The 23,177-nt window shown below is 40.7% G+C and overlaps 3 protein-coding genes and 4 non-coding genes across 7 annotated transcripts; 4 read left to right on the forward strand and 3 right to left on the reverse strand.

Annotated features, from left to right (window-relative positions):
- Positions 1-3,997: 3,997 nt before the first annotated feature.
- LOC128055537 (histone H4-like) lies at positions 3,998-7,547 on the forward strand. Its single transcript, XM_052648144.1, has 2 exons — positions 3,998-4,014; positions 7,175-7,547. Exons 1-2 carry the CDS (start codon positions 3,998-4,000, stop codon positions 7,545-7,547), a joined length of 390 nt encoding a protein of 129 aa, XP_052504104.1.
- Positions 7,548-7,790: 243 nt separating this feature from the next.
- Positions 7,791-14,234, reverse strand: LOC128055202 (histone H2B type 1-K-like). The gene is made up of 3 exons (XM_052647614.1): positions 14,217-14,234; positions 11,562-11,574; positions 7,791-8,182 (listed from the first exon to the last, which is right to left on the reverse strand). The coding sequence occupies exons 1-3, from the start codon at positions 14,232-14,234 to the stop codon at positions 7,791-7,793; spliced, it is 423 nt and encodes a 140-aa protein (XP_052503574.1).
- LOC128055201 (histone H2A type 1-H) lies at positions 8,503-8,889 on the forward strand. Its single transcript, XM_052647613.1, has one exon. The coding sequence runs from the start codon at positions 8,503-8,505 to the stop codon at positions 8,887-8,889; it is 387 nt and encodes a 128-aa protein (XP_052503573.1).
- Positions 14,235-14,466: 232 nt separating the features above from the next.
- Positions 14,467-14,538, forward strand: TRNAH-GUG (transfer RNA histidin (anticodon GUG)). The gene has a single exon. It is a non-coding gene; the product is annotated as a tRNA-His (tRNA).
- A 439-nt stretch (positions 14,539-14,977) lies between these two features.
- On the reverse strand, positions 14,978-15,050 carry TRNAV-UAC (transfer RNA valine (anticodon UAC)). The gene has a single exon. It is a non-coding gene; the product is annotated as a tRNA-Val (tRNA).
- A 3,485-nt stretch (positions 15,051-18,535) lies between these two features.
- On the forward strand, positions 18,536-18,609 carry TRNAT-AGU (transfer RNA threonine (anticodon AGU)). Its single transcript has one exon. It is a non-coding gene; the product is annotated as a tRNA-Thr (tRNA).
- A 4,270-nt stretch (positions 18,610-22,879) lies between these two features.
- Positions 22,880-22,953, reverse strand: TRNAI-AAU (transfer RNA isoleucine (anticodon AAU)). Its single transcript has one exon. It is a non-coding gene; the product is annotated as a tRNA-Ile (tRNA).
- Between the last annotated feature and the right edge of the window lie 224 nt (positions 22,954-23,177).

Below are 23,177 nucleotides of genomic sequence, written 5' to 3' on the forward strand. Positions count from 1 at the left end.
CCTCGATCAGGAATTGAACTCTGGCCCTCGACAGTGAAAGAGTGGAATCCTAACCACTGGATCACTAGAATTTCCCAGGAATGGTTTTGTGACATGAGCCATTTTAGCCAAAATCATTTTTTATATAAGCCTAGTGGCAATGGTTGTCGTTTAACAGTGTCAGTAATTGATCTGAAGAGAAGTAAGAGAATGCAGGAATAAAGGAAAAGCAGTAAAGAGATACTGCTACTGCTAAGTCACTGCAGTCGTGTCCGACTCTGTGTGACCCCATAGACGGCAGCCTACCAGGCTCCGCCGTCCCTGGGATTCTCTAGGCAAGAACACTGGAGTGGGTTGCCATTTCCTTCTCCAATGCATGAAAGTGAAAAGTAAAAGTGAAGTCGCTCAGTCGTGTCCAACTCTTTGCGTCCCCATGGACTGCAGCCAACCAGGCTTCTCCATCCATGGGATTTTCCAGGCAAGAGTATTGGAGTGGAGTGCCATTGCCTTCTCGGAGTAAAGAGATAACAGTTCAGCAATAAAACAAAGTTCTAGTTCCTCAAGGCATATAGATAATCTGATAGTCTTTGAGTTCTGCAGGAAGGACCCCACCTAGGTGGAGGATAGAATGATAATTTTGCCCCTGGTGACTTGAATCAACCTTTGCCCCAGTTCTATGCTGATTTCTCCTCTGCTCCAGACCCTTTATGAATACGCATGTTCCCTTGGCTTAAAACTCCCAATTTTGCTGTTCAGGGGGAAACTGCTTTGGGAATATCCCTGGTATTCTCTTTAGTTGCTTTTTGTAATAATAAATCCTTTCTTCCTTCTGATCTTTGGCTTGGTTGTACCTTTTGGTTCGATACCCACCAAGGGGCAAAACCCAGTTTTCAAATAACAAGTCTTATAATAAAAGACAAATTCTAAAGAGAAAAACAAGTTTCTTAACATGTGTACCTCATGTAAACATGGAAGAAATCCAGGGAAAAATGAATACCTCCCAAGGTGCCTTAGAAGGCCAGGAGTTCTCTGGAGGCTTTCACTGCTGATAACGCAAATTCAGTCCCTTATTGGGGAATTAAGATCCCTCAAACTTATGAGGTATGGACAAAAAAAAAAAAAAGAACTCCACCATAAATACTATTTGCTGTTGAAGATGTGAGGAGGTTAGTTATGAGGAGGTTACCAGGGAAACAAGAGTAGATTCTCTTAGGCATATTTAAATTGATACCTTCTCTATTCTCTATTGGGATTAAAATTGTCCTTCCTGGTAGAGAGGAGGGACATCTCTGTCAATTTGTGTCTTTTAGGAAGATCAAAGGAAGGCAAGAAGACTTTCTTGGATCTGCTTCATCTCAAATACTTCAGTTGGGCAAATCAATCTTTGTGCTAAATGGAGTATCTTGGGGTGGCCTATTCTATCCTTCAACACCAACTACTGATATTTTGTTGATTTATACTGTTGTCTGTATTAACAAAAAATCTGAACTCAACCTTATATTTATAAATGATGCACAGAGAATATTTGTAAACAAAAGTTTTAAAGTAAATTAAAGCTCTTTCATTACAATACAGGCTGCCCCAATGGCTCAGGTGCAAAGAACCCACCTGCAGTGTAAGATGCAGGAGACTCAGGTTCGATCCCTGAGTGGGTCAGGAAGATCCCCTGAAGAAGGAAATGTCAACCCACTCCAGTATGCTTGCCTGGGAAATACCCTGAAGAGGAGCCTGGAGGACCACAGTCGATGAGGACCTCCGCCATTGCAACAACTTTTAAGTTTTGTGTGTGTGTGTGTGTTTTCATTTAAAATCCAAAGTTCTGGGTTGATAATGTAGTTAAACATTTTTTTCCTTATATTTGGAAGTATTTATGCGGTGGCTCAGATGGTAACGCGTCTGTCTACAATGTGGGAGCCCTGGGTTTGATCCCTGGGTCAGGAAGTTTCCTGGAGAAGGAAATGGCAACCCACTCCAGTACTCTTGCCTAGAAAACCCCATGGACGGAGGAGCCGTGGTGTCCATGGGGTTGCAAAGAGTCGGACACGACTGAGCAACTTCACTTTCTTTCTTTCTTTCTTTATGCTCCATTACAGACAGTTTGGCCATCTATTCATTTTGAGATGAGAAGATAAAGATCAACTTTAAGATCAAGAATATTTAAGGAAGATCAAGAGCAGAGAAAACAAGGGTAGAAAGGGAGTTCACAGAGACAGGAAGAGACCAGATCATGTAGGGCTTTATGATCATGTAGGTTTTATATGCTATGTTATGTTTTTACAAATCATTCTAAGGGTTTTGAATGAACGAATGGCATAACCTAATTTATATTTCTTTGAAAGTTCACTAAGGCAATTATATGGTGAATACAAAGTTTAGAAGTAATAATATAAATTAGGAAGGCTATTGCAATGGTCTTTTTGAGAGATAATGGTGGTTTGGCCTAAACTGGGGGCAATAGATGGTTTGGTATAGATATATTTCACAAATGTGACTGATAGTTTGCTGCTGGATTTGATTCATACTGTGTAGGAGAGGGGAGAAAATATTTTTCCCTTTGAATTCTTGGCTGAGACTTCCTATAAGACAAGTTCAAAATCACCAAATTTTTATTAACATGTATACCTCATATGTGTATGAAAGACACTTAGGAAAAATGAGTAAGCACCGCAAGATGACCCAAGCCACCACCTTATATATGATCTTTGTTGTTCAACTGCTAAGTCAGATCTGAATCTTAGCCACCCAATGGACTGCAGCACACCAGGCTCCTCTGACCTCTGCTATCTCCTTCAGTTTGTCTCAAATTCATATCCGTTGAGACTGTCTAACCATCTCATCCTTGGGCTCCTCCTTCTCCTTTTGCCTTCAGTCTTTCCCAGCATCAGGATTTTTTCCAGTGAGTCGGCTGTTCACATCAGGTGGCCAAAGTATTGGAGCTTCAGCATCAGCCTTCCAATGAATATTCAGGGTTGATTTCCTTTAGGATTGACTGATTTGATCTCCTTGCAGTCCAAGGGACTCTCAAGGATCTTTTAAAATGACGGTTTTAAAAGCATCAATTCTTTGGTGCTCAGCATTCTTTATGGTCCAACTCTCATATCCATACTTGACTACTGGAAAAACCATAGCTTGACTATGCAGTCTTTTGTTGGCAAAGTGATGTCTCTGCTTTTTAATATGCTATCTAGGTTTGTCATAGCTTTTTTCCCCCCAAGGAATAAACGCCTTTTAATTTCATGGCTCCAGTCACCATCCTCAGTGATTTTGGAGCCCAAGAGAATAAAATCTGTCAATGATGGTACCAGATGCCATGATCTTAGTTTTTTGAATATTGAGTTTTAAGCCATCTTTTTCACTATACTCTTTCACCCTCTTCAGGAGGTTCTTTAGTTCTTCACTTTCTGTTAGAGTGGTATAATCTTCACATCTGAGGCTGTTGATATTTCTCCTGGCAATCTTGATTCCAGTTTGCGATCTGTCCAGCCTGGCATTTCACGTGATGTACTCTGCATAGAAGTTAAATAAGGAATATACAGCCTTGTCATATTTCTTTCCCAGTTTTGAACCAGTCCATTGTTCTGTGTTCAGTTTTAACTATTGCTTCTTGACTTGCATACAGGTTTCTCAGAGACAGCTAAGGTGGTCTTGTTTTCCCCTCACCTGAAGAATTCTCCACAGTTTGTTGTGATCCACACAGTCAAAGTCTTTAGTATAGTCAATGAAACAAAAGTAGATGTTTTTCTGGAACTCTCTCACTTTCTCCATGATCCAACAAATGTTTGCAATTTGATTTCTGGTTCCTCTGCCTCTTTGAAAGCCAGCGTGTACATCTGGAAGTTCTTGGTTTATGTACTGTTGAAGCCTAGCTTGAAGGATTTTGAGCATAACCTTGCTAACATGAAATGAGCTCAATTGTACAGTAGATTGAACACCTTTGGGGACTGAAATGAAAGACAAAACAAAGTTGTATGAGGGCAGGGGTTTGGGGCACGGTTACCATTAGAAGTTTTCCCAAAAAATGCATAGTAAACAAAGGTAAGGGACTTCCCCATTGGCTCACAGGTAAAGAATCCACTTGCAATGCAGGAGATGCAGGTTTGATGCCTGGGTCTGGAGGATCCCCTGGAGAAGGGCATAGCAACCCACTCCAGTATTCTTGTGGGGAAACTCTCATGGACAGAGGCTGGTGGGCTACAGTCCATGGGGTCGCAAAGAGTCAGGCATGACTGAAGCCACTGAACACAATGCAGATTAAAGTGGGTGCTTTGTCCCAGAATTCTTTTTTTTTTTTTTGCAATTTAGAGTCATCCTTCTCTGCTTAGTATGGAGAGGGGGACGTAAATGGAGCTTTCCTCTATAAGTGTCTCTTACAAAAGTATAATTTTTGTTTTCAGAAATTCTCCTGTCTATGCTGTTTCTCAAAAATAATTAGTTCAAAATAATCCTTATGACAAGAGGGGTGGCATAGTTTGGGGTGGCATGTTCAGCTACACTTCAACTGTGAAAGAACATAAAGAAATAAAGAAAACACTTGATTTAAACTAAAGTTTATCTTGACCTATTAAGTCAGTTACTATGTATTTTTTGAACATAGTATTGTATAAAATACTATATAATAGGAACAGCACTGTATTTTTATAATACATTGTATCTTTATAAAATAATAAACCTTTGTCTCTCAATTTCAGAAGTTATAAAAGAATCTGACAAACTTTTCACATATACATTCATTACTAGTCTTACAATCACTAGCTGTTATGCAAAAACTCATGAAACCAGATAGGGAGAGAGGCTAGTAGTTGGTGGGAATTTTACTGATTTATTTTAAAGTAGAGAAGGGTTTGTAAAATATATTCCAGTTAACTAATGTTGGGAAAATAGAATTTAAAACAAAAGAGAAAATTTATTATAGACTAAGCTTCATGCTTATTAAAAACATTGTGCTCAACACAGGCAATGTTTTATTAAAGAGATTTCAAAAGAGGGGGAAAAAACCTGTTATATAGGTAAGAGGGTACATCCATTACATTAGTAGGCTTTGCAATCTGGAGTCGGAAAACTGGGAAACAGAGCACTTTCCCTTGTTGATTACATTTCAAAAAGAGGACTCCAAGGTCCTTGAGGAAACATATTTGAGATAGGAGGCTAGCCAAAGGGTGTTTTTAGCCATTAAGAAAATTTACATACCTTTGAAAAGGACAGAGAATTTTTGAAAGAGAAAAAGGAAAAAGAAGGGACGGATAATTAAGCCTCTTGTCTTCAATTTGTATTTGCCCTTAAATTAACTTGAATTCCCTGGAGAAGGAAATGGCAACTCACTCCAGTACTCTGCCTAGAAAATTCCATGGATGGAAGGAACCTGGTGGGCTACAGTCCATGGGGTCGCAAAGAGTCGTACACGACTGAGCAACTTCGCTTAACTTGAATTAACCTATACTAGCTATCTACCCCCTCTATAAAATATACTGAATTTTGTTCCTGTTGTTTGAATCAGTTTTGTTGTTTCAAAAGTTATTAATTCCATAAAATTGATAGTTTATAGGAGTCCTTTGAAAATTCTATAATGCAAGCTTCTAAAAGTAACTCACTGAAATAAAGGAAAGTAAGAAAATCATTGAATAACAATGGGATTACATGCTAATGCTGAAAGACGAGATTAAAATTTCTCAGAATTTAAGCAATAGTTAAATTATAAATATATTTTAAATTAAGCATGTATAAACAGGAATGTTTAAAATACATAATCTTTTTTTATAAAGACTTTCTTAGAAAGACAAAGGTAGACTTTCTTTTCTCTATTTGAATTTTGTACTATTCACTAATGAAAAATTAACTGCTCTTCTAAGTAATGAAAGTAAATTTTTAAAAAATTATGTTACCTAGAAAAACATCTACAAGACATTTAAAGGCTCGGATTCAGTATTTTTCCTTAGGAGGACAAACTATTTCAAAAATAACAAATATACCCTAATAAATGTATAAATTTATTACAGTTAAGAGTACTAAAAGAATTTCATTCTTGCACCTCAGTTCAGTTCAGTCGCTCAGTCGTGTCCGACTCTTTGCGACCCCATGAATCGCAGAACGCCAGGCCTCCCTGTCCATCACCATCTCCCGGAGTTCACTCAGACTCGCGTCCATCGAGTCCGTGATGCCATCCAGCCATCTCATCCTCGGTCGTCCCCTTCTCCTCCTGCCCCCAATCCCTCCCAGCATCAGAGTCTATGAGTCAGCTCTTCGCATGAGGTGGCCAAAGTACTGGAGCTTCAGCTTTAGCATCATTCCTTCCAAAGAAATCCCAGGGCTGATCTCCTTCAGAATGGACTGGTTGGATCTCCTTGCAGTCCAAGGAACTCTCAAGAGTCTTCTCCAACACCACAGTTCAAACGCATCAATTCTTCGGCACTCAGCCTTCTTCACAGTCCAGAATAGTATAATGGTAAAAATTAACTTGAAATAAACAATTGTGAAGTATGAGTTCACTGGCAAATACTTATATTTCAACATTACAAAGAATTAAAACCCTAGAGCACTATCATAGACTGATCAGAATAAAAACTCTAGAAATAATTTTAAGTGAAATAATAAACGATCAATTAAGTTCCTCCAATCAGTGGATAAAGCATTTATTACGTTATACTTATTAGCGGGCTGGTTAATTAAAAAAAAATTTTTTTTAAATTATCTACACAGAGACCAAATCTAGATCATTATAGAGTTCTCTTTTTTTAAACGGTTCTACACATTATCAGCAAAATAATAGGAACTTATTAAAAATGAAAATTGACACTGAATAGAAGAGAATTTAGCAATACATCTGGAAGGTTTCAAAATTCTCTATTTTATCAGAACATCTTGTTCTATTTCTGGAAGTTAGTATGTTTCCTTCATATATTAAAAAAAAAAACAAGATATAACATTATGCAAATACTATTAGAGAAAATAAAGATAAAAGAATATTTTATTCTGTGGTTTTATGTATCATCTACAAGGTAAAGGTTTTGTAATTTAACGAGGATGAGGAGAGAAACACATTAGAGAAAAGGGTAAATATACAGCCTAGGCCTTGAAGCTGGTGAAAAGAATTCACTGAAAGAACAGAAAAGGAGTAATGGCTGGCTTGTTTCTTTAAGAACCCTCCCCAACCCAGAGAGCTTCCCGCCAAAGCACTTTGGGTTTTCATTCTGGTCCGCAGACTCTACGCATTAAAGGGGCTGCAACAAACTGAAGGTACTTTACTGTTCTCGGGTCTCGAAATATCTGGACGTGGTAAGGGTGGAAAGGGTTTGGGTAAGGGGGGCGCCAAGCGTCACCATAAAGTTTTGCGAGACAACATTCAGGGCGTCACTAAGCCCGCTATTCGCCGCCTGGCTCGGCGTGGGGGAGTCAAGCGCATCTCCGGCCTCATCTACGAGGAGACCCGCGGGGTGCTGAAGGTGTTCCTAGAGAATGTGATCCGGGATGCAGTTACCTACACAAAGCACGCCAAGCGCAAGACTGTCAGCGCCATGGACGTGGTCTACGCGCTCAAGCGCCAAGGACGCACCCTCTATGGCTTCGGCGGCTGAAAGAAAAAGTTTCACCTTATTTGTTTATTCAAAGGCCTTTTTTAGGGCCCGGAAGTTTTCACTGAAAGGGCTAAAATAACACCACAGAACACAACATTTAGCGATAACGGCCAGTGTTTACCAAAAACGCTGTAGTGTTTTTATAAAAAAAGTTCAGTACGTGTTTACAGTTCTTTACATTGAAAACTTAGTGGCTCTTAAAAGAGCCTTTGTGGTTGATTTAAGAACGGTCACAGGACAACTTTACTTGGCGCTGGTATACTTGGTGACGGCTTTGGTGCCCTCAGACACCGCGTGCTTGGCCAGCTCCCCAGGGAGCAGCAGGCGCACGGCCGTCTGGATCTCCCTGGATGTGATGGTCGAGCGCTTGTTGTAGTGCGCCAGACGCGATGCCTCGCCCGCGATGCGCTCGAAGATATCGTTCACGAAGGAGTTCATGATGCCCATGGCCTTCGACGAGATGCCGGTGTCCGGATGGACTTGCTTCAGCACCTTGTACACGTACACGGAGTAACTCTCCTTGCGGCTACGCTTGCGCTTTTTGCCGTCTTTCTTCTGCGCCTTGGTCACGGCCTTCTTGGAACCCTTCTTCGGGGCCGGAGCGGACTTCGCTGGTTCCGGCATGGTTGTAAAAACTAACGCCGAAGTCTAAAACGCAAACCAGAAAAAAGTGATACCGAACGCAAAATGCCTCTTTTATATAGAACCTCCTATGCAAATAAGGTCATAGGTTAAAGTCTTAGTCGATTGGTGGTGGTTGAAAAAGACGTCATAAATTAGTTATGCCCAATCAGAACGGAAGAATCCCAATCTCTCATTCCCATTGGTTAAAATGAACCCACTAACGTAACCAATGACGCATGTTCTTTTTCGCGCCCAATTAGGCTTATAAAAGACTCTGCACCTGGTGCTTTACAATAGTAAGTTTATTTGTGTTGCAGCTGTAGTGTCCGAAATGTCTGGACGTGGCAAGCAAGGTGGTAAGGCTCGTGCCAAAGCTAAGACCCGTTCTTCGCGGGCTGGCCTTCAGTTCCCCGTAGGCCGCGTACACCGCTTGCTCCGCAAAGGCAACTATGCCGAGCGGGTAGGTGCTGGGGCCCCGGTGTACTTGGCGGCGGTGCTGGAGTATCTGACGGCCGAGATCCTAGAGCTGGCGGGCAATGCGGCCCGGGACAACAAGAAAACGCGAATCATCCCGCGTCACTTGCAGCTGGCTATCCGCAACGATGAAGAACTCAACAAGCTGCTGGGTAAGGTCACCATTGCTCAGGGTGGTGTCTTGCCTAACATCCAGGCCGTGCTACTGCCTAAGAAAACTGAGAGCCACCACAAGGCCAAATAAAGAGGTTAGGAAAGGTGAAGAAAACAACGGCTCTTTTCAGAGCCAACCTACATTGTCAAAGAAAAAGCTGTGATTACTGTGTATTTTGAGTGATAAGGCTGTAAGATGCTTACACTGAGGCTGTGAAGCAATTCTGACGGCGTTTTAAAATATGGTCTGAATTGACGTTCACGTGGACTAGTATGTTCACGAGGGGCTTACTTAGAAGCTGGGGGGTGAATCAACAGGTAGTTTCTTGAAACCAGATAACCCTAGTGTTGTCTAGTAGTGTTCTTACGTAGTTAATATGGGGGGCACTGGTTACCTTTAGGAAACATTTAGCAGTATTGAGTATAGTAGAAAAATCCTTTGAGAACATTTTGAATAAGTGACATAACTAAAGGATAGTTTTTATCATGTGAAATTCTTGAGTTCTGCTTACTTTCATTTTCTTGAGGATTTATCCTAATGGGAAATTAGCTTGATTAAAATCATACAGTATTTTCTTAATCTCATGTAAATCCTTGAACCTATTTCTTTGGGATACATACATTTGTCTAATGCACTCCTGTGTAGACAGTCAAATGCGGCTTAAAATCTGCCTCCCTGGAAGTTATCTTAGTTTTGTTCGTGCGTGCTGTCGCTTCAGTCTACGACTGCGACCCCATTAACTTAGCCTGCAAGTCTCAGTCCATGAGATTATCCAGGCAAGAATACTGGAGTGGGTTGCCATGCCGTCCTCCAGGGCATCTTTCCCACCCAGTGATCTTTCTTAGGTCCCCTGCTTTGGCAGGTAAGTTCTTTACCACTGGTCCACCACTAGGTGAGGGAGCCCCAAGCAAACACGTAAATATGTAAGACAGTATTGCTGCGAAGAACATAGGGAGGAGACAGGTCATAAAGCATAATGGGGACTCATTTTAGATAATGGCTAAGTGGAGACAACCTCTTTTAAAGGAGTTACCTGATCAGAGACCTACATAAATCGAAAAAGAAACAAGACAGAGAAAGAGAATTTCAAGTAGAAGTAACAAAGTGCAAAAGCCATAAGACAGAAAATATGTTTTTCTTGGGAATAACCAGAAGGCCCATGAGGTTATGAACTTGAAGGGGGAGGGCCACTATAATATAGGACTTTGGCTGTGCAACTTAATGTGTATAAGTAGTCAAAAACAACAGCAACCCTGATCTCTTGAGATAATAAATTTGATAATACAAATTAGCTAAATAGAAAAAGTATGAAATCCAACCCACTTAAAAAAAAAAAGAAGACACCATAGAAATAGTATTGACCTCACCTTATTATGTGGTTCAAAACCTGAAAGATTTTGGAGAACATTATAATTCAGTACAGGATTTATTTGCTACTCTTAGTCTTTGTTTGCAGAAGCGTTTTTGAATGAAATGATAGTAAAATGCAAAAGGCCAAGGAAAAAAACTATGATCATATAGTGGTGCAGGTTGGGTTCTCCAGAATCAGATGCTTCAGACAGTTTGGGGTGCAAGATGTTTATCAGGGACCAACATTGGTAGAGGAAGGAACTAGGATTGGACAGAGGATGTCAAACTGTAATACAGGCCAGACAAATATGGGGAGCAATGGAGCCTGTATTACCTTTCAGAGTTGCCCCACGTTGGGTGAAAACGTCCCCGGATCAGGTTTTACTTCCCCACCTTGCTTTGCCACTGATATGGACTGCACTAGAAAAGGGCATGCCTTGAGTTGGGTGGAACTCTGAAACTCTAGGAACACTGAAGGAGGCAAGAACTGCTATCTACTAAGTGCACTCTGCAATTGGGCAGCAAGTCTTTCCTTGGTGGGGATCAAGCTACTGCATTTGCTTGTCTATGACATATATTAACATGAATATAAATATCAATGTTGAGTCATGTCTATGATAGTATTTGTAAAACTGACTTAAGCATGCATAGCTAGTATTGCTTCTTTGTTTTCACTGAGGGAATTTAAAAGAGATGTGTTTTCTTTTGAGAAAAATGAGAAAACCTTCTATAAATTTTTACTAATTCCATGTACTCCAATACGATTTTAGATGCTTCAGTCATTGCAAATGGAAGGTGATATAGAGCGAGTATAAGGAATATGAGAGGGTCATTGGAAAAGATCCTGATGCTGGGAAAGATTGAAGGCAAAAGAGCGGCTGAACTGAACTGATGAGAGTTCCACTGGGCTTCTCTCCCTTCTCCAGATCCTCCTTGGAAGGAAGAGGGTCGGGCACAGCCTTTAAAAGAATGACATAGCCATAAAACATGACAAAGACTGGTTAGAACCAACGGGATCCAAAGATGGCAGAAGATTCAACTTCCAGTAGACTTTGAGCCTCATATGCTCATTGTAATATTCTAACAGTTAAATGACACACCCACTAGCACCATGACAGTTCTGAAGTGAAAGTCACTCAGTCAGGTCCGACTCTTTGTGACCCTATGGACTACCCAGTCCATGAAATTCTCCAGGCCAGAATATTGGAGTAGGTAACCTTTCCCTTCCCCAGGGGATCTTCCCAACCCAGGGATTGAACCAGGGTCTCCTGCACTACAGGTAGATTCTTTGCCAGCTGAGCCACAAGGACAGTTCTGAGGCTAACTGTAAAAGGTCAAAAAGTGGGCCGTGGCCCAATACCTGGAAATCTCTGCCCTTTTCCCCAAAGAATTGGAATAATCCACTCATTAGCTTATGAAATTACCCTGCCCATAAACTAACCATGCTATATTTACAGGCTCACTGTCCCTCTCTCCTCTCCCCTCAAGGCCTCGCATCTCTTAGTTGGAGGTATAAGTTGCAGTACACAGCCATCCAGTTCTACTAGTGCCAAAATGCTCTACACAGTCAATCAAAACAGGCCGAAGATTGTTAACCTTTTGTTAACCGGTCATAGAGAGTTTACCAAGAGGTTATAAAAAAGAATTGGTTGAAGGACAGGCAGCAACACAGTTTTCTCACTGAGTTACACAAGGCTATGATCCATGTGATCATTTTGGTTAGTTTTCTCTCATTGTGGTTTTCACTCTATCTGCCCTCTGATGGGTGAGGATAAGAAGTTCATTCAAGCTTCCTGATGGGAGAGACTGGCTCTGGGGAAAACTGGGTCTTGCTCTGGTGTGCAGGGCCATACTCAGTAAATCTTCAATCCAATTTATCCATGATGGCTGGGACTCTGCTGCCTCCCTGTAGTTTGGCCTGAGGCGGCCCAGTCCTAGACTTTGCAGTCACTATAGTAGACTACACGCTCTATGGTACAGGTAATGGCAACTGCCTCCCAGGACTGCTGCTACCAGTGCCCCTGACCCCACAACAGGCCACTGTCAACCCACACCTCTGCCAGAGACTCCCAAACACTCACAGGCAAGTCTGGCTCAGTCTCTTGGGGGGTCACTGCTCCTTTCTCCCGGGTCCTGGTGTGCACAGGGTTTTGCTTGTGCCCTCCAAGAGTCTCTGTTTCCCAGTCCTGTGGAAGTTCTGTAATCAAATTCCACTCAAAATCCTTCAAGCTAGGCTTCAACAGTACAAGAACTAACTTCCAGATGTACAAACAATCTAGATTTAGAAAGGGCAGAGGAACCTAACTACTGGATCATCAGAAAACGCCACCTACAGAGATTTTTTTCTTTTTAAATAATATAGGAAAGGGAGATGGTAGGCTAAGAGAGAAAGTTTTAAGTTTACTTTTTTATAGAAAACTTATGAAAATCAGAAGTAGAAAAGTCCATGGTATTGATAAGCATAGAGCTAGGAAGTTCATAGGCCACCCTCTTTATCCTACTCAGAATCACTGTAGTAAACGTGTCAGACAGAACCCTCAGAAAGGCTTTCAGAAATAAAAAGCACAAGAAAAGAGGCCATTTTCTAGGCTTTGTGCCCCACCACAAACTAGCAACAGGATTAGCTTTTCTCTCTCTGTATAGGGAACCACATGCAAATCAATCCCATTGCTAAAAACACCAGAGCAGAAAATACGGAAAAGCACTTGTGTCCATAAATAGGGTGCTTTCTAAATACGGTGAGAGAAAGTCCCTGAGGGAAAGAAAGGAAGGAGAGGCCCAACTCACACAAGCCTGAGACAGAAGCGGCCTGCATTCTCTGTTGAGCAGCATTTTCTTTCCTTCAACTTAACTGAGCTCATTTCCTTGAGACTGAGAAAATCCCTAGCCTCTTCCCAGGTCAAATTAATACTGGAAATTCTTCAGCAAACCTGCCAGTAATTAGGATGGCTTTGTGTGATCCAGAAGGAAGGAGGCAGAAAATCTCAGAAAATTAAGGACATCGTTTTGGCTCTGCTGAGAAGCTTTTTATGGACAGCTCCTGTTATATGAACGCTTTGCTTTCATTTTCTATCGATTCTTTCCTCCCCACAGCCCTACCTGATAATGTGCTGCACACACAATAAAGTCATGTGCTTGGCCACATACTGTTGGGAGATTGCTTTCATAAAGCATTGGTTTGGAATCTCTGCATATTAATTCATTCATTGTGGGGCCAAACAATATTCATAAAGAACTTAACATGGAACCTGGTGATAAACTATTGAACAAGACAGTTATCTCCTCTTGGAACACAGTGAGGGCGGGGAGGGAAGAAGGGAGGAGACTGACATTAATTTAGAATAACTCCAGTAACTAATTAATCATAAGAAACTGATATAAGGACATTGATGGAAAAGCAAAAAAAAAAAAAAAGATCATGGAACAGAGAAAATAAAATTTGACTTAGACTGAGAGGAATATGTTGTATGGAGACAGGAAATCAGGAAAAGCTTCCCCAATGAATTCCGTGGAAAGCTGAATGAAGCAGGAATGAAATTTAACCAGGTATAGAGAAGAAGGGAAATCATTTCCTACCAAGGAAGGAGCACTCCAGGACTCTGACTCTAGGATCAGTGTTCACAGAGCCGTCTGTGAGGGGCTGGGGGTGGGCCATAGAGCTTCCAGGCCACACAAGAAGCACTTCCGCCTCTGGCAACCCAAACCTAAGTAAATGGAGAAAGTAGTTTCAATGAGATGTGAGCACCCTAGACACCACATTTTCTGACAGTTTCAATTGGGCGGGATGAGTCCTGGTGGGGCTGAATTCACAGATGTATGGGCAGAATCAACCCATATTTGTTGCCTTGAACTGACTTCTGGCACCTGGTATGAGGCCAGATTATATGCCAAGCACCCAAAGATTCTGACCAGTTTGGCCAAAAATGGGAATCAGTAAGATTCACTTCGAAGCAACCACCCTCCCTGTTTTATAGCTGGAGGTCTGAGGACCACGCTTTGTAAAACTAAGCAAGAAACGTGCATGGATTAGAAGTGGAAGTGAGAGCTGTGATTCCACAAGTGTTAGCAACCCAGAGAGGAACCATCATGTTTGAAAAATTGCACGGAGTGAAACAATTTTTGTTCCTTTTGGTTTGTTGGTCAGGAGCAAGATGTTGGAAAATGGAGGAGAGAATAAGGCAATTAACTGAGAAGGCATTTCTAAATAAGGATGGGAAACAAAGTGCCTGTTTCTATGGATGACAGGAATGGATGTTCCTGAGAAAAGAGCAGAGGTACAGCCCAGAAGCTGTACCCAGAGGTGTTCCTTCATGGCTTGCCGTGATCGTATAGTGGTTAGTACTCTGCGTTGTGGCCGCAGCAACCTTGGTTCGAATCCAAGTCACGGCAGGAGCTGCATTGCTCATAAGCACCTCACTGTTTTTACAACATTGCCATGGAGACAGCCTCGGAAATGCCTTTGCGAGATAGAAGACAAATGTTCTGCATCGTGCCCGCACTGGCCAGTAATGGGTCTCTTTTACACTCATACTTTATGGATTCTTAGGTTTCATATAGGATTCTATGGTGGATTTCATTTTCTTCCAGATTTATCTCTAGTCATGATAAAAGTCAAGGAGAAATAGGTGACAACCTGATGCTTCACATTGCCTCACAGAGCTACACAGTATATGAAAGTGGATCTCTCAAAGAGAAGTCAGGGGAAAATTATATATTCTGTTTCATAAATAGCTATTAGAAGCCTAACCTACAAAACTCTGAAACCTCACTCTGTTTGCCTTGGAGCTGTAGAAGGAAAAAAAAAAAGAAAGATACAGATCTTCTCAGCTGGTTCCACTGGGGATCGAACCCAGGACCTTCTGCGTGTAAAGCAGATGTGCTAACCACTACACTATGGAACCGTGAGTTAGCAGGCCTCCCGTCCCCAGATAGAAAAGTTTCTGGCAAACTATATCAGCAAACATAATTATTGATTCAAAGATAGGTAGCTTTGAACGCGGAAACTTTTGGTGCTTAATTACATTTCTACTGCATTTCACTCTCACACAAGCTTAAAATATCTTCAAGTTACATCATTTGTGAACACACTATTCTTGATTTGTGCCCCTTTGAACACTTCTAGACTAATCTATCTGTGAACACATGATTCTTGATTTGTGCCCCTTTGAACACTTCTAGACTAACCTATATTTATCCATTCACTCAAAGAGTATGTATGTTGAACACGTGGGCCAAGCACTTGTCAAAGTGCTGAGGATAGAGCAGTGCAACAATCAAAACCCCTGTGTATACACACCTCATCACCTTATCTTACCATGCTATAGTTCCTAGCAAATAACAGGTGCTGAATAAATGTATCTATTTCAAAAAAATTATAAACAAAATTAGCAACACTTTCATGACCTTTCTTTTTCGCAGCTGAGTTACAGCTAGACAATAGGGGGACTGCTCACTAAGTTAAACTTAGGATATCTGTGCATTAATGCAGATGGAAGGCAAAAAATAAAAATAAAATGTTTTCAATTATAGGGGTTCAGAGCATGCCATTTCAAAATATTCTCCTCTGATACGTTGATTTTTCTAAAAGTTAACCACACTAGAAAAACAGCAAATGCGAAAAAGGGCACTTACCTTCCTTTTGATTCTGAAAGCAGGAGATGAAATACAATATGCCCTCCCTGTACCAGGAAGAAGGAAGCATTCTTATTACCAGAGACTGAGGAGTCCAAGCAGAGAAAAATCTTTCCAAAAGAGAAAAACCTCCTTAAACTAACCCTTATCTTCTAAGTCTCTTTTCCACAGTTAACTGCCGTAGCCCAAACCCTTTCGTCTTGTCACATTTTCACGTTTGTCCAACCTAATACATAAGTGTTGGACTCTAATTACTTCTTTAAGTCTTCATTTTTCTTGTGAGTGCTCCCATGTACAACTTGCTTAATAAAATTTGTATGGGTTTCTCCTATCAATCTGTTTTATGCTAGTTTAATTCTTAGGCCCAATCAGAAACCCTAAGCGTAGAGAAATTTTACCTCTCCTACACAATCTCTGTCTCCTCTCCCTCCTTCCTTGTAATATATTAGTGGTCTAACAAATCTTCAAATTCTGGGCCCTGATTTCCAGAGCCTTAGTGAAGAGTTGGGAGCCTTTTAGAAGTCAAGTCACTGGTGAGAAGGTTGTTTGAGGATCACATAATCCTAGTTGTTCAAGGTCTTAGAATTATAGGAGAGCAAAAAATAACCAAAAAGCCTGAGCACAAGATAGAAACTTATAGAGTTCTGGACCAAACATAAGGAGTTACCAGTTCTTAATGAAAAGGATCAATTAAAAAAACAAGCTCATGCACCAGAGCAAGGATTGAACCCAAGTAGACACACAACTTACAAACTAATTTCAAAACCTTCCCACTCATCAATGACAGCAATAGGATTTTGTTCTCATATCTTTTCTGATAAGAAACCAAAAAGTATTTGTTTACAGTTTGGAAAGTCTAGGATTGATTTCATAGGCTCATGAGACATTGACCCAAGCTTACAAGAATATAAACAAAAAACAAATCTTTGGAAGGCTCTTTGATGGGAAAATCATAAAACATAATTCAAACAATTATTTTCATAAAATTTACTATTTATGTGCTATGACTTTTGATGGGTTGTTAGAACTCTCCCTGACCTTGCAGATATATATTATAACAAGAAAAACACATAATTTTACTAAATACCTAATTTCATGAAAATACAAGGAGGCTAAGTTAAAGGAAGTATAGGATGCTACATGACCACCAACACATTCTGAAGACTCTTACTAAACCAAAACTTTAAGCACTAGAAGACACACCTCCAACAGACTGTCATATAAAAAACCAGTAGACTTCCCTATATGGCTAGACAGATCGTGTCTCAAATTTAAAAGAAGAAAATATGTACTTCTTAAAGAGAGAATATTTTTTAACCTAGTAGTGAGAAAAATCCTTTAAGCATAACCTCAAAAGTACAAACCATTAGGGTGAAAAAGGACAAAAGATAAGAAATATGATACCTATTATGGAATTTTACACAGAAACTAGAGGCAATGATTTAAGTGTACACAGGGTAATTTTGATGGATCTTAAAGTCAAAATGCTTTATAAAGGCATAAGTATATAATATTCATATAAATTTTGGTATATATGTGTATGTATATATGATCAAAATAATACATAATGAACAAATTAGAAAACTTGTTTATGTAAGGAGAGGCATGGCAGCAGGACATAAGGACAAAGGAAATGAATAAATCTTGTTGTAAGAAAGGGTGAATCGTTTAGGTACAGGCTGCACTGCCAGAGAAGAGCTGGTGGGTGCCCAGAGGAAATTAGATCGATTTGTCACTGGATCTCAGTGATTTCTCTGTTCTCCAGGGTCTTTCCAGAAGAGCTGGTGGGTGCTCAGTGAATGCATAAGCTGTCAGTGCTTCTCCATAAAGCACAAAACTCAAGGAAGTTATGTAAACATTTCCAAAAGTTGGCCTCATCTGTTCCTTCCCCACCTTAAGCTGTATTTGGCCAACATGCCACAGACCCTTCTGCAATCATCAACCTGACACGGAAACTGGGAAGAGAGGTCATGTGACTCTGCTAAGACACCCTGAACCTTGCCTCCTGCCTCCTGCATCCTGTGGGAGGTATTTACCACATTGCACCCTAATTTTCATTACTTCTCTGAATCCTTCACTCACTTTTACAGTCAATGAAGACAGAGATCAAGTCAGTTTTAACTCACTGGTGCAATGAGCAGAATCTTCTCTGCATTAGTGTGTCCTTATCTTTGCTTGCTTTCTTGTGCCAGGTCAGATAAAATCGAAGGAAGCATGGTAGTCTTGCTCTTGTGCAGTGAATTAGCTCAGAAATTGGCATCTTGGAGTCTGTAAGCCGGAGATTGGGGAACTGGTGCTTATGTCTCTCGTTTGTTTGGGGAGGGAAGTTTTTAAAATTCACTTTATTTGTTTCTAGAATATAAATCTTAAAGATGAAGAAGTTTTTGTTTGTTTTGTTCACTGTTCTATCTTCAGTACCCAGTAAATTTCATGAGGTACAATAGTGACCACATTTGTGAACAAAATGAATTAATGGATAAAATTTTTTAATGTGTGGCAATATCCAATATTTCCTCTAGAGGGCGAAAGTCACCATGAAATAGGAATTTCACGCCAATGTAAAATAATTTTTAAAACCTCGCACTGAAGAATGCATTATTTTTTATATGTTGAAGTTTCTGCTTTTGTATAGAAATATGGTTTGGAAATATATATTCGTTCTCTTTGTCACGAAATCATGTACATTTCTGTCAAAATGCTGCATTTCACAGAAAATATTACAAATACGATATAACTGAATCTCAGTTAGAAAAGCGGCCCTGTGGCTTAGCTGGTCAAAGCGCCTGTCTAGTAAACAGGAGATCCTGGGTTCGAATCCCAGCGGGGCCTTCCTCGTTCGGTTTTTATATTTCAACATAGTTGTTGCCACCAAACATCTTGGAGATGCATTGAACAATTTATATTACTGATAAGTCCTGTATTAAATTCTTATTCCAATGTGGAGAGTCTTTTTCCAGCATCACAATATGAAGAGCTGTGGTGAAGGGAAAAGTGAGTAAGTTTCCTGTAAAGGATAGAAAGTGATGGATTTGCTAATGATTCGTGTGTGGATTGAGCACAAATTATCTTACAGTACCTGATAGCAAAACTTCAAATTCTGTCTTGGAAGTTCACTTTCAGCTCTCATAATCTGTGACATCCAACATTTTCAGCTAAACAGTGGAGTTTGGTTATCAGCATCAGGTAAAGAATTAGTAAGACATTTTTAGAATCAGACTCATTTTTATTTCAGAGAACAAGTAAGAGAAGAATGTCAAATTTAGAGCCTCATCATTTTGGTTTTGTACAGCCCTCAAAACTGTATTTGTTTGTGCGTTAGTAGAACCTTCTGGGAGTGGAAATTGGGAGCTTAATGATATTTTGGGGAAATAAATCATAAATAGGTTATCGATTTCTTGAATGTTAAATGATATCAGAGTTTATTAGCTAAAATGTCACTGCATAGCACTGGCCTACACATTGGGTTTTTCCCTTTTATTAAAAAAAATATTTCAAACATTATAATTGGAGTTTTACCAGAGTCATTGTCTTTTCACTTTCATAGAAGTAGTTCTGCATTATGCCTGAAACCCTGTTTATACTTCATTGGAAACCTGGTGTCATTTTCATTAGTTTATCCATAGCAGTTCTTACCCATGTACATCCCAAGGAATGTGAGCAAAAATGGTAGTCAAGAGGAGTAGCGGATTATGCCATTCCAGTAAGTCTGCAGTAGGTCCTACACATTTATATATTCATAAGACTTCATAAGTAAGTAATGTAAATCCTCAGTTGAAAGCCAATCGCCTAGATGTTAGATTCAAAGTGCAACCAAGTTAACATTTTGAAAAGTGCCGGGGTCCAGCCCTGGTGGATCCAGGGTAATTCGAAGGGGAGATGGAGTAGGCATCCTAGGAAAAAAACTTGTTTAATTACAGATATATAGAGAGATTAGAAATGGATAGTGTAGTAGGAAGATTAGTGGAGAAAAAGAGGCTGAATAACTTGGTTTACGTGGAATACCAATCACCACCTACGTAGGCCACAGGCGTCTTTCCGTTCTCCTGAAGGAGAGGAGGCACTGAGGCCTTCCCGGTCTGATCTTAGAAGCCCAGGCAAAATTAGCAGGCTTGGTGAGTACCCACATTCCAGATGGGAATTCAGCCAGAAGGGGAAAGAAAGAATGACCTGGGGGAATCAATCTTTCCAGAAACTGATCCCATTTCTTTATTTTTCAGTTTCGCTTATATACTTTTTGTTATACATAGGGATGAATACAGAGTCACGCGGGGGTCAGCAGACCTGACCTTTGTCACAATCAGGTGCTTCATATAAAATTACATAAAGGTCTTAGGGGTTTTACATCATCTTCTGGCCATGAGGCCTGCTGATATTTTATGATCCTTTCTGATAACGGTCAGTCAACCAGAAAACTTATTTTTTCCAGGGGTGATTTTTTCTTAAACCAGGCTCCACCCTCCAAATAAAGTTGCATTCCTATAGGGTGAGGGTGTAGTGGGTTACAATCAAGAAAGGAATTTACTTAGTCTAAGGTTTAACATGGTTAATCTTAAAGGTTAATACTTATTTCTCCTATATGCTAGTTATATTCATTATAAGGGCAAGGAATATGGAGATTTAGCAGCAAATATTGGCTCAACAAATGAAAACCCTTCACCAGTATTCCCCTTAAGATCTATTTAGTCTTAAGATAGTGATAAAGTTACATTTTTACATAGCAAGGACACAGTGATTTATAACAAAGTACAGTGATCTATAGTAAAAGAGAAAATTCATTAACCCAAAAAGTCTAGTATTGCTAACATCAAAAACTACTATATTTCCTTTTCTATATTCCAAATACATTGATTAATATATTCCCAGATGCCTAAGGATATGGAGGCCTGGCGGTAATCATTGACTCAGCAATGAGAAAAGCCCTATGCTAATTAAGACTTTCAAAATACTCCAAACTCTCTGTGCTGTTTATGGTTGAGAGGTAGTGAACAATCATGTGTCTGGCAGGAGTATGGATAATCCTGTCACACAAGATAGTTTGCCAGCAGAGAGGTTTGACCTGAGACACCCTTGTCACACCTAGGGCAGGGAATTAGCAGTAATTATTGGCACAATAAATGAAAAACCCTTCACCAATATAATTCCTAATCAACCCACTATACTATACTAATAGTTTTCTAACTTTTCAAAAGAGTCTGCATATAGAAAGTTTAAAGCATCTCGTGCCTCTCACGGTTGGGAGGCTGTAAACAATCACATGCGGCCCGACGAACCCGCTCAGGCAGGCTAGAGAACCTTCAGAGGAGTTTGTAAGTTGAAACACTCTTGTCATGCCCAGGGATTTTTATTAACTGGAGCTGTAAGTTAACTCCTTCTCCGAGAGAAATGGTGATGGGGGAGAGCCCCCCGTAAAGTCAGAGGTGTAGGTGAGAGCATAAAACAGACTCTGGTTTTGGGGGTAGCTGCTCGGGAACAGGGGGTTTCCTGAGGCTCGATCCTGCCTTTGCATATGCCGAGCCTCCTTCAGCCCTTTGCCAAGGGCGGAGTTCCTCACGCTGGCTCCCCGCAGAAAAGTAACTGAAATTATGTCTCAGTGTACTCTGCTGCTGCTGCTACTAAGTCGCTTCAGTTGTGTCCGACTCTGTGCGACCCCATAGACGGCAGCCCACCGGGCTCCCCCATCCCTGGGATTCTCCAGGCAAGAACACTGGAGTGGGTCGCCATTTCCTTCTCCAATGCATGAAAGTGAAAAGTGAAAGTGAAGTCGCTCAGTCGTGTCCGACTCTTAGAGACCCCATGGACTGCAGCCCACCAGGCTCCTCCATCCATGGGATTTTCCAGGCAAGAGTACTGGAGTGGGGTGCCATTGCCTAATATCAGGCAAAACGATACCAGAACTCCAAACATATTATGAACAGTGGGCACTGATAAATTTGTAGGAATTTTTCATTCCTTGAAGGCTGTCAGCTAACATTCTGTTCCTAGTGAATGTCCACATTTCATGGCCTGTGGCCTCCTTCATCTCCAAAGATAGCAATGACCTGTTGAGTCCTTCTTGTACTTCAAATCTATAAGTATATTATTTAATATGCAATAGAGTAATAGATATCCTTTATTAATTAAAAAAAAAAAGTTTTTCAGGTGCTGGCTTTGATACCAAGGACGCAGAGCTGACTGAAACAGAGGAAGGCCTTGCCATCTTGGGCTTGTTAAGCACCCACTATGTCCCTGGAACTGTGCTTGAGACATTACTTAGGTCATTACTTAATATCATACATGCTTTCATAGTAACCCCGTACTTTTAAACAAGAGAAAAAGTAAAAATATGTTGGGAGTCTGAGGGACAGTGCAAGGGTCGAGGGGAGAAAAAGGAGGAGGCTCGTGCTGGGCACACAGAGAGCCAGGAGCCATACTTCAAGAAAAAGGACCGACAGGGAGAGTAAGGAGCTTCGACTGAGAGCGGCCCCCAGGGCCTCTTGACCTCCTCCTGCACACCCCGTTTTCGTCATTCACATCTGAAGTCCAGAGATTTTATGATAAACGTTCAAAACAAAAAATTTTAGACGAGTTTTAAATGACTTGGTAAGTGGCAGCACGGAAGTAACGGTCAGATGCAACCCAAATTGCACCATTTTACCACGGAGCATTCGCGGTTGCTGGTCTGAGGCTACCGGAACAAGCCTGAGATATTCCCACATTGAGAAATTGCCCGAAGGGATCGAATCAGCGACCTTAACACTATAAAAACAATACCCTAAGCAACTGAGCAGCTTACCATGCAGAGGAATGATGTTTTTACATTTCAGAAATATAAACTATATCAAAACATTATTGCCTTAAGTTTTTTCCAGGATGATGCAAGAAATTCTCTAACTCTCCCTATCTCCTCTTTCGTAAATACAGCCACCTTACCTCGTTCAAGCTTCTTTGAAAGCTTTTCTTCCTGACTCTGGTACGTTATTTTTTATAAAGAAAAAATACAGACACACAAATCTTTCAGTGCTGGTGATATTAGGACTATCTGTAACTGGAGACATGGCAGCACTTTCCATCTGAGATGTGGTCTATGGATAAAAAAGAGGGGGAAAAACAACTCCCAGCGTGGCCCGTACGGGGATCGAACCCGCGACCTTGGCGTTATTAGCACCACGCTCTAACCAACTGAGCTAACCGGCCACGGCTGCATAAAAGCTTTACTTACCTTCTTTAAAGGGTGATCTAATTAAAGCAGGCCGTCTTTACGAAAGGTTTAAAAATGCTTCTTTTTCCTACCATAAAAGGAAAAGATAGATCCCAGCTGCCGGCACAGATGACCCTTGCTTCTCGCCAGGAAAACATTATTTCTCAAATCGACCAAGGCAGACGCAGATCGATGCCCGGAAACAACTACTTCCTTACAA

This window comes from Budorcas taxicolor, chromosome 11, assembly GCF_023091745.1.
Source record: "Budorcas taxicolor isolate Tak-1 chromosome 11, Takin1.1, whole genome shotgun sequence".
Classification (NCBI taxonomy): Eukaryota; Metazoa; Chordata; class Mammalia; order Artiodactyla; family Bovidae; genus Budorcas; species Budorcas taxicolor.